The sequence below is a fragment of the Perognathus longimembris genome, chromosome 20 (genome assembly GCF_023159225.1).
Source record: "Perognathus longimembris pacificus isolate PPM17 chromosome 20, ASM2315922v1, whole genome shotgun sequence".
NCBI classification, from domain to species: domain Eukaryota; kingdom Metazoa; phylum Chordata; class Mammalia; order Rodentia; family Heteromyidae; genus Perognathus; species Perognathus longimembris.
This window is the reverse complement of record NC_063180.1, coordinates 24,423,746-24,436,617: the sequence shown is the minus strand read 5'-3', so window position 1 is coordinate 24,436,617 and position 12,872 is coordinate 24,423,746. Positions and strand designations below refer to the sequence as shown.

At 46.3% G+C, this 12,872-nt stretch overlaps 1 protein-coding gene across 1 annotated transcript; it reads right to left on the bottom strand.

The window, feature by feature from the left end:
* Positions 1 to 1,139: 1,139 nt before the first annotated feature.
* Positions 1,140 to 10,976, bottom strand: LOC125368119 (vomeronasal type-1 receptor 4-like). Its single transcript, XM_048368974.1, has 4 exons — positions 10,826 to 10,976; positions 10,085 to 10,707; positions 2,200 to 2,311; positions 1,140 to 1,233 (listed from the first exon to the last, which is right to left on the bottom strand). Exons 1-4 carry the CDS (start codon positions 10,921 to 10,923, stop codon positions 1,140 to 1,142), a joined length of 927 nt encoding a protein of 308 aa, XP_048224931.1. The 5' UTR covers positions 10,924 to 10,976.
* Between the last annotated feature and the right edge of the window lie 1,896 nt (positions 10,977 to 12,872).

Sequence of the window (12,872 nt, the reverse complement as noted above, 5' to 3'; positions counted from 1 at the left end):
CGACCGCTAATATTTTATGCACGTATGTGGTCATGGTTCCATGGTTTTTCCATGTACGTATGTGATCACGGGACCAATAGTATCCTGTGTACATTCGTGATCACATAGTCTGTGAATAGGTGTCACCATGGGACCAGGTATCTTGAGGGGATGCTGGAAGCTGGGACGGAGAGGATGAGTTCCGGGGGCCTGCAGCCATGCTTGAAGGTGTGGGGTACACAGTGCATGGTGCACAGTTGGTGGCACAGGGGTGGACAGAGTGAGACAAGGTGGATGGGAGGTGTGGACTGCGTGGGGTTGCATGGAAGGGATGGGGTAGACAGGGTGAGGGTGAGTAGACAGGGTGGGGTGGACGGGGTCGAGTGGACGGGGTGGGGTTGCATGTATGTTATGGGGTAGATGAGGTGTGGTGGATTGGACGGGGTGCAGTGGATGGGTGGGGTCGGGTGGACGGCTGGGTTGTGTTGTACCCAAGTCGCAGGACCCTCACCAAGAAGACCACTTAGAGCCAGATATTCCAAAATGCCAAAGCAAGGATTTATTCAGGCAAGCTGCAGCTTGGGTCTTGTCCAATTCACCGACGCAGCGGAGATAGGGAGGAGGACCCTGAGTTGAAATCTTACAGGGTTTATAAAGGCAAAACCCACAAAGTTACAGCAACCAGGTGTTCAAGCAAGATTACGGTTCCAGCACAATTCTGATTGGCTCCGGGGTAGAAACATTCAAGGGTGAACAGACGTTACCAAAACAGTCCTTCAGTTGTCTGGGTTCTGACAACCTGTCCTGCTAGGTGGAGTATTTGGTGGCCTGAGCGGGCTCACAGTGCCTGTTTATCTTTGGCCAGCATGGCCATATCTCAAAGCTTGTGCAGGCCCAAGGTTACAGGCACAGAGTGGGGCCTGGCTGGCTCTAAGATAGCTTTGTTTAAGGAGTTTAGAGCTTCAACAGTTTCAGCACAAAAAAGTCTAGTTTTTACAGTCCAAAACAACAAGATGGCTACGATTTCAAAACGGAGTTACTGCTGCCTTAAAGTAGGAAAGTAGGATTTTCACTCTTCAGGTTGGGGGTCTGGTGGGGGTGGGATGGATGGGTGGAGGGCAGTGGCTCCAGCTGCTGCTGGTTCTGTCCCAGGGAAAGCACTAAGGGGAGCTGAGCACAACCGAGGCACCGGAGAAGACCCGGATGTGCAGGCAGTCCTGCTGGTGCAGGCAGTGTAAATTAAGAGTCCCCTGGCTATCAGAGTAAAGGGCAGAAAAGTGAGCTGTATTTTGTACTCTTATTTCTAGAAAATGCTGAGAGGAATGCAGAGTCTTGTAGGCAGATTGGAGGAACAATGGCAGCCCTCTTACAAGTGGGGTCTCCTTTGATTAGGAAGAGGGTGAGGTCAGGCTGGCAGGGCCTGGGAAGGGCAGGGGTGGGATGGGGAGGGCCCACGGCTCTTTGTGAAGAGAAGAAATCTTGATAGCGCAGCATGTGTTTTCAGCAGATATGTTGTGTCTGTATTGATTGCAGGGAACAGGTTCTTTTCCAGGTGTTTGGGAAAGGAGAGGGATGGAGATGACTTGTCACAGTCTGCAGGCATGGCCAGTTTTAAGCCATGGTTGGATATGAGCGTAAATCATTTTTCATGATAGGAGAGCTGGGCCACAGACATCTTGGTGGGGAAAGGCATGGGCTGGGAATAGGTGCTGGTGAGTTGGGGTACAGGAGGCCCAGCTAGCATGGCCCTGGGGGTCGGGAACAGGGCTAGCATGATTCACTTAGGAGACTTGGATGGGGGCACATTCCTTTGGGGCTTGGCCAGTATGGGTAGGAAGGGGTTCTTGTGGGTGGGTAGCCAGCATGAACGCTGAGGGGCCTTGGTGAGTGTGAGCGCTGCATGAGCACAGGGCCCAGGCCAGGTGACTCCTTAACCCAATTATGTGTTTGCACTGAGCCTCTGTTGGTGATTCTGGGTGAGAGGACCTGGGGTTGCTGGAGGATGTGGTTAATGGATCACAGGTGGAGGAGGGTAACTTTGCTTCCGGGTCTCTCTGTTCTCCCCAAGTTCAACTGCTGCTACCTGCTTTGGAAGCAGTGGTTCCAATGGGACATGCCTACACCTGCCTGTGAGAATGACCAGGTGGAAGGGCAAAGATAGTCATGAGACAAAAATTACGAGGAAAGGAGGACAGTGCCTTTAGCGGAAGATGCACCTACATGGGAGGGTTGCTACATCTTTCAGAGCTGTAGTTGAAGAAAGGGGGTGGCGGTGGAAATCCCTTCATGGCTGCAGCTCCATCCATCAGCCAGCACATGTAGCCATGATTCACTGCCAGAGGCTGTTATAAAGTTATAACACGTTAGAAATAGGAAGCATTGCAGGAAACTGCACATTATCAAGCAAGTGACTTTCTCAAAGAGGAGCCTTCATTTGTTAAAAATCATTTTACATTGCAACTAGTTCTCAAAAGAACACTTAATGTTATTGTTATACTAGGAGAGATTTGAGCGATATATAACATACACAGCAAAGGAAAAGAAGAATTGTGAAAAATAAATAATGTGGATGAATTCAACACAGATAGGACTAAGGGAAGAACTTTCAGGAAGAAGGCTTGAAGTTTTCAGTCAGTGCTACCAAAGAAAGGCCATGAAGATGCTGGCCCAGAGCATGAGCCCCAGACCCAGAACATCAGGCACTGAGAACAAGGCAACGTACAGTACATGTGGGGCTAGGTCATGACACACAGGAGCAGTATCCATAGGCTTTTAAGGTGGTCATGCTGTCATGTGTTTGGGTCTGGTTATTTACATGAGAAAAGCAATGTTCACCAGGATGAAGATCCCCCAGCTGAGGCAGACATGGAGCCAGTGTGCTTGTGAGCTCTCCCCTTCAGCCATGCCTACCTGGAGTCCCCGCCCCTCATGCTGATGACCTGGAAGATGCTCAGGGAGCAAGTGCTACAGATCCAAATCCTCTGCCCACTCAGTAGACAAAGCCAGTTTGCACCCCAGGGCACTGAGGAAATCTCTCTAGCCCCAAGCCACCATAGTTTAGGGAATGCCACCACACAGAAGACTTAAGAAGCTGGCCTCAATTAAGTGCTTTAGACTCCAGTGTGTGCCTCTCATTCTGTTCTTCATGAAGGAGAGGAATAGATAGTGGTAAAGAAGAGAGAAATTGCCCAGAATCCCAACCACAGTCTGGTATAAGAAGATTGCCCCCATAGGCACATAGGTGTTTCCCTTTCCATTCCTGTGTTGTATCCAGATGATCTGGCATGGGAAACCGAGGCATGAATGATGACAGGGTATCCCACCATACTCTATCCATGATTAATTCCACTGGAAATAGTCTCCTTAGGTCTCTAAGAGGATTCTAATTCTATTCATCCATCACAAAGAAAGAAGAGGAGGAGGAAGAATAGGAGGCCAAGAGTGAAGCTAATAGATTTCAGGTAAATGGGTGAACCTGGAGAAATGACATCGAGTGACGGCAAGTCAGGCTCTGAGAGATGAAGGGCATCTGTATTTCTCTCTTGTGGAATCAAATGTGAGACTATAAATGAGCTGGGCACTAGTAGCATGAGCTACTGTAATCCTAACTATTCAGTAGGCAGAGATCTGAAGATGGTGGTTCAAAGCCAGCCTGGAGGAGGAATGTCTGTGTGACTTTTATCTCCAGTTAAGCACCAGAAATCTGAAGTATACCGGTGGATGAAAGCATAGAGCCTTGTTCTTGAGCAGAAAGAGCTCCAGGACCATGCCCAAGCTGCAAATTCAAACTGCACAATGGACAAAAGTAAACGATAAATCTGTATGCCACGTCACATGCACTTATGCACCAACACACTGACTGCAGCATTCAGTCCCAGGCTGCTACCTTTTCCTGAACACTGAACAGATAATTGAATACAATAAATACTCTCAAGATGAAAAATGTCAGGTCTGGAGATGGTGCAGTTTAAGGAGGAGGAGGGGGATAGGGTCAGAGTGAGGAATGCTGGGCAAATATGTCATCATACAGACTGTGTTGTGAAAACACCACTCCTGAGCACCTGGAAAGGGTTCCTCATCACATACCATAAAGCAGGAGAATCTCTGTAAAGTGACAGGAAGTTAGGAACCACCAGGGTTTGTGGGTGGGAGGTCTTTGCACTGCCCCAGCTCCTTCCTATCTTTCCTCTGTGGCTTTGTCATGCAACCTAGTTCAATCCAGAATACATTTTCTAGAATGGATCACTTAACCAGAGTATTAAACTTAGCTTCTCTCTTGATGGCTGTGCTTCTTGGATGTCCGTGAACATATCTGCTCGCCTTGTCTCTCAGGATGTGGTTGGCACTGCGATCATTTGTAAGACCAAAGTGCACTTCAGAGGCCCTGGTGGCTCCTAGATAAGAGTCTGGGAGGGTGGAGGGATGTGAGGTCGCCGCCTGGTGGCTGTGATTATCCCTTCACCTGGAGTGACAATCCCTGTGCACACTGCTTCACAAGACAAAGGTCTCAGAAAATGTTGTCATTTCCTGATATGTCAGTTGTGAAGAAGCTGCTGGAACATTCTCCCTGATGCTTCTCAAGGGAGGATGGGAGTGGTGGAGAGTTGCAGGAGGCTGGCAAGAGACACTGAGGCCCAACACGTGATGACTCTGACTGACCTCTGTCTATTGTAAACCATGGTTCCTAGAAGTTTCCTTCCACAATTTCCTTTCCTATTCTTAATCTCATTTGTTTTCACCATCATTTATCCTGGTAGAAAATATAGTTTTTAAAGCTGGTGCTTGTGGCCTATGCCTGGGATCCTAGCTACTCAGGAGGCTGAGATCTGAGGATCATATATTAAAGCCATCCTACGCAGGAAAGTCCATGAGATTCTACTCTTCATTCCTACTTGTAAAATACACCTTTGCCCTCCATTTAATCCTTTGAATTTTATTTATAAAGGAAAGCCAAAGGGAAAATACACCTTCGCCTTCCATTTAATCCTTTGAATTTTTTTTTTTAATAAAGGAAACCAAGGTGGCTGTCTGAGGCTCATGACTGTAATCTTAGCTACTCAGAAAGCACAGATCTGAGGATCATGGTGGAAAGCCAGCCTGGCTAGGGAGTCCATGCAAATCTTTTCTCCAGTGAAGCACTAAAAAGCCAAAAGTGGAGCTGTGCCTCAAGTAGTACAGAACCAGTGGGAATGTACCAAGGCCTTGGAGCAGCGCGCGCGCGCACACACACACACACACACTCACACACACACGTACATGCACACACAGAGATTTATTTTTGTTTTTATACATTCTTATTTTCTTCTTATGTGATTCTATTTCAGAAATGTCATTGTGGCCAGGCACCAGTGACTGAGCCCTGTAAACCTAGCTACATAGGAGGCTAAGAACTGCGGATGGTGGCTCAAAGTTAGCCCACACAGAAAAGTTCCCCAAGACTCCTATCTCCAGTTAACCACTCAAAAAGTGGAAGTGGCACTGGGCTCACACTGGTAGAGTGCCAGCCTTAAGCAAAGAGCTCAGTGACAGTGCCCAGGCACTGAGTTCAAGCCCCACTAATGACAAAAAACAACAAAGTGTCATTACAGGGAGGTCTATCTGCTTGTAAAGATTTCTTAGCCAACACACTATCACCTGTAAGTGAGCATTGCAGTATTTTAAAAAGTAGCAGGAATGAAAAGGTACATACAGTCCAACAGCAACCTGACCATAGCAAGCTGTGTGCAGGTGGTGTGATAATGGCCCAACATCACAACAGTTACCAAGTGACATTGGTATGACTTAGAAACATAAGTAAAATGATGCCTGTCTTAGAGATTGGTCAATATCTGCACACCCAGAATCTTTTTATTTGGTGCAAGTATTTCTTCAAAACCTGCCCATGACTTCCTTGGCCCTGTTAGATTTGTCATTCTGATCACAGTGGCAATCAGGTTGCTCTCTTTGCAACTGCAGTGCTGCCATCTTCAGCAGCAGCAAAAGCACTGTAGCAGGATGGAGTGGGAGTGGCTAGACCCTGAGCTATGGATGTGGGGTGCGGTGTGGTGGGAGCTGACCACCCCTCCCCTCAGACCCACAGTTAACATCTTGCCTGTATTAGCAGTGGACGTGCAGATTTCAGGAGCCCATAACTTTCTGGAAGACTTTTCCTTGGTAACAACTAGCAAGCAAACTTCCTGCTAGCATCTTGAGGTGATTACTGTGGGCTTTCTGCAGGCTCTTGTCGAGAATCCCTGAAGGCACCAGCGTCCCATAGAGGTAACAGAACATATGGTGGTCTGAACTGCAAGGCACTGGCATGGCGGATGCAGTCACTGCTCCCTGGCGGAAGTCACGGCTCTGAAAGGAGCTTGCTGGTCACCCTTTTGGAAATGAAATGGGGTGAGCCTAAAAACAGGGAGAAGATTACCAACACATACAGGAGGAGAAAGATGCTAGCAATTGGCATTAAACTTGGTTAAAATCTCTGCCTACATGCGGGCACACACACATGCGGGACTCCATTGCAGCTCACATTTCAATGCAATGTAAATGGTATTGAAAATTTATGTACTACATAAAATATATCATATTGTTTTTTATACATTATACATGTATATAAAAACAGAGAGTCTAGAGAGTTGAAGAACAATAGCCAAACAAAATGTTGTAGAAGTGATCCAAATACACCACGAAAATGATCACAATACACTCATGATTACAAAGTCCAAATCTTACCATTTTGTAACTATCCATAATCAAGTCCAGAGCCTCATGTCATCACCTGAAATTAGAGTTGATGCTTTTCTAATTCTTCCTAACATTTGACATAATTACAAGAGTGATATTTTTAATGATACAAACTCAGGAAATTGCTGTGAACTTTATCAGTTAGGTCAGTTTGTGTTTTAGGTAAGAGGGATAATTGGGGCTGGGGGGGCTGTTACACTGCATGATAGGGAGACAGGATGGCTAAGGCAGGAAATAGCAAAGGGATTTATATAAGATGGCAGTGCAGAGCCAACGATGATGAGGAAAGAGGGATGAGAGGCAGACACAGAGATGGAGACACGTTTCCTGGATATGCAAAGTATCCAGAAGTAACTGAAGTCCAGATCTGCATTTCAGTATACGGTGTGTCAAAGTACTGGGGCGAGCGAGCAAAGTACGTTAAGGATGCAAGGCCTCTTTGGTGGTGTCTGAGAGGAGTCTGTGCCTTCAGTGGATTGAAGGGGGTGCATGGGAGTGAAGAGCCAGTGCTTAACATAGAAGTGAAATTCAAAGGCAGTGTTGTCCAGGCATGGGAGTTTCAGAAACCTGTACTTTCAGAAGCCAGGAGACTGAGGCAATAGCACCATGAATTCCAAGCCATGATGCATTAAAAGGTGAGACATGGGTTTGATTTTTTAAAAGTTTAAAATCATTAATTTTAATTCTTAGATAATATATGAAATGTCCCTGAACACTTGGGAGAAACTGTGTCTTGGCACGGCCTATGTTGTCTAGATTTGGATAGGGGTGAAGACAGAATGAGGAGGGTGGAGTGTGTGGCACTCTTGGGAGCTTAGATGGCGGGCAAGGTAGCAGGGAAAGCTCAGGGCCATCAGAAGGAAGGGAACTCCCAGAGGATGCCCACTCCTAGGTCAGGAGACTACTTAGGAATCAACACTGCAAAGTGACATTGACAGGGAAAACCCCAGTGGAGAGAAACACGATGGGTCAAGTGTGGACCAGGTATGCATAAGGTTAATAATGACACCTGACAACACCCACAGGAAAGCAGAGGATTCATTTGCTGGGTGGAATGACATTGGGTTCGATTAAGCCAAAGGTGTGTGGAGGGAATCATAGCATAGAGACCCTGAGGAATGCACTGAGAATTGACTATGGGAGACAGAGAGGGGACATAGCACAAGAGAAGGAAGGGCAGGGCCAGTGGGACCTGGAGCTCAAGGCTTTTTGTGGTGGAGGAGGCTGGGGAAACTTCCTGATGAGGAAGGTGTGGCCTCAGGGCTGACAGTCTCACTCAACACAAAGCTTATTTCCCAGGTAAGTCTTGGAGGCAGGTGGCTGTCTGCTTGTTTCCCTTTTCTGTGCCAGACCTGGGGCCTCAACTCAGGGCCTGGGTACTGTCCCTGAGCTTTAGTGCTCAAAGCTGACAACTACCACTGGGGCATCAGCTGCACTTCTGCCCTCTGGCCATCTGCAGGTCATTCTTTAGAAGAATGGCATTTGCAGTGGAACTCCCTTTATAGTTGGGGCCCACATCAGCCTGCACTTGCAGCCATAACTCAGTCTGCTGTTGTAGTGTTACTTATCTTATAACACAGTAGAAGTCAGAAACATTGCAGGAAAATTCACATTATAAAGCAAGTGACTTTCTCAAGAAGGAGCCCTTATTTGTTAAAAGAATCTTTACATTGCAACTAGTTTTCAAAAGTACACTTAATGTCATTGTTGAAATAGGAGAGATTCTAGAGAAATATAACATACACTGCCAAAAGAAAATGAACTTGTGATGGACTCTATGGCCTCCCTTATTGGGAATAATTAGTACAGGTTTAGGCAAGCCATAGCAGAGCATCACAAGGCCCAATAGCTATACCCTTAGAAACACATAAGATGATGCTAATTGAAATGAACACCATGTTATGGAAACAAGTGATATATCACAGTTGTAACTACTTTCAACGTCCTATGTGTATGTGTAGTTTCTATTATTGATAATGTTTTGTATCACCTTCCTATGTTTGTACCTACACTATCTCTGTAATCTTATCTGAGTATATTGGAAACCGTGTTTACTGGTATTGGAAGTAGGAAATTCAAAGGGAATACCAAATTCGAGAGACACAGGGTAAAAAAAGAGAAATAACTACAAAAGCAATACTTGCAAAACTGATTGGTGTAAGTGAACTGAACACCTTGGGGGGGGAGCGAAAGGGGGGAAGGGAGGGGGGCATGAGGGACAAGGCAACAAACAGTACAAGAAATGTATCCAATGCCCAACGTATGATACTGTAACCTCTCTGTACGTCAGTTTGATAATAAAAATTTGAGGAAAAAAAAAAAAGAAAATGAACTTGTGAAAATAAATTATGTAGAAGAAATCAACCCAGACAAGACTAAGGGAAGAACATTCAGGAAGAAGCCTTGGATTTATTTTGTCCATTCTACTGCAGCAGGATTACTTTTTACTTTCTTCCATTTCTTCATTGGTTCCTTTCTTTCTTCCTCCCTCCCTTCCATCTTTTTGTTTCTTCTTCCTTGCTTGTTGCTGGCTGGCTTGTGCTCCCCATTTCTGCCTCTTTTTATTTCTCTCTTCCCTTTGTGCCAGTCCTGGGGAATGAACTCTGTCCCTGAGCTGCTTAGCTTCAAGGCTAGCACACTACCACTAGAGCCATAGTTCCACTTTTGGCTTTTTTAGTAATTTATTGGTGATAAAGGTCTCATAGCCTTTCCTTCCTAGGCAAGCTTTGAACTGTGTTCCTTAGATCTTACCTCCTAAGGAACTAGAATGACAGATATGAACCACAATCACCCAGCCAACTCTGTTCTTTCTAACTGCATTCTGCTCTTAAACAGAAACAGCTGCAGAGATGATTTGCTTTATTTCATAGGGAACTATCTTAACGTTGAAAGAGGAAAAACTGAAAGACTCAAAATGGAATTAGGAAAACACCTGTTAGCTGAGTTTAACAAGTTTATCTTGTAACGTGACACAACCACCATATACTGAAGTAGATCTGTAGTGGGAGTTGACAAGGTGAATAAGCATTATTTCAAAATGTCACATTTCAACTTCTTATAACATTTCGTGAGCCATCGAAGTACAGGCAGGTAGGACACATGAACATAAATACAATAGAGTGCACACAGGCACAGGTGTGTAGGTGTGAACATACCACCATCTCTTATCAGATGACTTTTATCAAGGTGTGGGGATTCCTGAATGGCGAAGAAAACTTCACACAGAAATGCAAGCTTTGCGTGATCCTCAGGGGGAGTATCATTTTCCTCCTCCTCCCCCGGCAGGTGAAGCACCGGCTGTGGGGAGTGGAGTGTCCACTCATGAGCAGAAAAGGGCTGACAGCTGGGAAACAGCTTATAGCAAATGAAGAAATACGTAGCAGCACAGGGCTGGGGTTGTAAGTCACAGACAAGCAAATCTGACAGATGCAGGACAAGGTGTAAAAGGAGACAAAGGTGCTCGCCAGGAGGAGGATGCTTTTGGCAGCTCTGGACTCAGGAGAGGCTCTGCAGGAGACGCTGGTCCTCTGGATGTGCTTCATTCTCTGCTTGTGTGTGTAGAGGATGAAGAGCATGGAGATGCTGGCCCAGAGCATGAGCCCCAGACACAGAACATCAGGCACTGAGAGCAAGGCCACGTACAGTACTGCTGCAGCTGGATTGTGACGCATGGGGGAACAGTATCCATGGGCCTTTAAGGTAGTCACGTTGTCATGTATTTTGGGTCCAGTTATATACATGAGAAAAGCTGCATTCATCAGGAGGCTGACCCCCCAGCTGAGGTAGACCATGGAGACAATGTGCTTGTGGGCTCTCCCCTTCAGCCCTGCCCATCTGGAGGCCCCGGGGCTGATGCTGACGGCCTGGAAGATGCTCAGGAAGCAAGTGCTACCAATCACCACACCCTTGCCCACTCGGTAGACATAAGAAACCAGTTTGCACCCCAGATCACTGAGGAAATCTCTCCATCCCCAAGCCAGCATAGTTTGGGGAATGCCCCTACACAGAAGACTTAAGAAGTTGGCCACAATTAAGTGCCTCAGTATCAAGTCTATGCCTCTCATTCTGTTTCCTTTACAGGAAAGGAATAGATAATGGTAGAGAATATACAAATTACCCAGAATTCCAACAACAGTCTGGGATAAGAAGATCACTCCCACAGTAACATAGGCATCTCCAATCCTTTCCATTCCATGTGTCTCTCATCCAGAGCATCTGGTGTGAGAAATTGTGGCATGTGCAATGTCAAAGCGAATTCAACATTCTGCATCCAGATCCAGAAAATATTGCATCCATTTTGCATCCAATTCTGCATCCAGAAAATATTGTTTTACTGTCTCTCACATGTTAAGAAGATTCCAATTCTCTTCATCTATCATGATGAAAAAAGGAGAAAGAGGAGGAGGAGGCAGGGAAGAAGAAGGAGGAGGAGAAAGAGGCAGGGGAAAAGGAGGAAGAGGCATTTTCAGGTATGTGGGCGAACCTTGTGGAATGGCATTGAATGAAGGTGAGTCTGGCTCTCGTAGACTACTGGCACCTTCATTTCTCTCCCTTGGGGAATCAGATCTGAAACTATCAACCAGCCAGGCACTATGGTCTCACTCTTGTACTCCTAGCTACTCAGAAGTCTAAGATCTGAGGTTCTCAGGTCAAATCAAATCTCAGGAAGTAAAGCCCATGCGATACTTATCTTTAAGTAACTACCAGAAAAGCCCAAATTGAGTTGTGGATCAACACGGCAGAGCCCTAATCTTGAGCAAAAAGAGCTGAAGGACAGTTCTCAGGTCGAAAATTCTAGCTCCAGGACCGACTAAAAAAATGTATAAGCATCTATGACATGTACCTGGGGCCTTATGTGTTTATGCACCAACACAATGACTATAGGAGGGGCTCCATACTACTACCATTTCCTGAACACTGAACAGACAATGTAACAAATAAATATGAGTAAGATGAAACCTGTCTGGTGTGGGGATGGTGCAGTTTAAGGAGGAGTAGGACAGAGACAGAGAACATGGAATGGTTGGGGACTATGGCATAATACAGATTCTAATGTGAAAACACCATCTCTGAACACCTGGAAAATCAGGATTCCTCATCACTTGTCATAAACCATGACAGTCGCTATGAGGCACATGAAGTTAGGAATCACCAGAGATTGGTGGGTGGGAGGCATAAAACCCCAGCTCTTTTCACTGCCCCAGCTCATTCTGATCCTTCCTCTGTGGTTGGATCAAGCATGCTGGTTCAATCCAGAATCCCTGTTGTTGAAGAGATCACTCACCCAGAGTGGGAACCATGGGGTCTCTCCTGCAGGCTGCGCATCCTGGATGGCAGTGAACGTGTGTGCTCACCTTTTCTCTCAGGATGTGCATGGCGGTGCGGACCTTACTGTGACCAACCTGTGTACTTCATAAGCACAGTGGACTCCTTAGCAATGGGTCTGTGAGGGCGGCAGGAGCTGAGGCCGCCTCCCCCAGGGGCTGTGATTATCCCTTCACCTGGAGTGGCAATCCCTCTGCACAGCTCCTCACAAGCCAGTTCTCAGACAACTTTTTCTTTCCCCAGTGACAGTTATGAAGAAAGTGCTCAGAGTTTCTCCCTGGAGCTCCTGAAGGGCGGCTGGGACTGGTGGAGCATCACATAGTCTCTTCCATCCCCGTAGGCCCGCAGGAGACACCGAGGCCCGCCACGTGATGACTTCTGCGAGGGCCCTGTGTCTCCTGTGAGCCATGGTTCCCAGAAGTTTCCTACCAGAACTTTCCTTCTCCACTCTTCATCTCATTTGGTTGCACTGTCATTTATACTGTTAGAAACAAAATGGAGAGGGGTACTGGTCGCCAATGCTTGTAACAGTTGCTACACAGGAGGCTGAGACTTGAGGATAAAGGTTCCCAGTCAGCCTGGGCAGGAAAGTCCATGGGATTCTTATCTCCAATTAAACAGCAAACAAGGCAGAAGAGCTGGGCTCTGTGGTAGAGTGCCTGCCTGGAACAGAAAAGCTCAGAGAGCAACCAGGCTTTAAGTTCAAGTCTCAAATGAGACTTTTCTGTGAAGCACTTTCTTTGATAATAATGATCATTTTCCCCAAAATGGTTTCAGCTCTATTGACCTTATTTGGAGACTTGGATATAAGCATTTGATGTATATTCCTGAAAGCAGGG

Excerpts from the sequence above, each read along its gene's own strand:
- LOC125368119 (XM_048368974.1), bottom strand. The coding sequence starts at position 10,923 with ATGCTCTGGATGAGAGACACATGGAATGGAAAGGATTGGAGATGCCTA. Across the intron at positions 10,708-10,825 it reads GACTGTTGTTGGAATTCTGG|GGGCATTCCCCAAACTATGC; the intron begins GTAATTTGTATA and ends TCTTCTGTGTAG. Across the intron at positions 2,312-10,084 it reads CCCCAGCCCTGTGCTGCTAC|TGAATCATGGCTACATGTGC; the intron begins GTATTTCTTCAT and ends AGCCTCTGGCAG.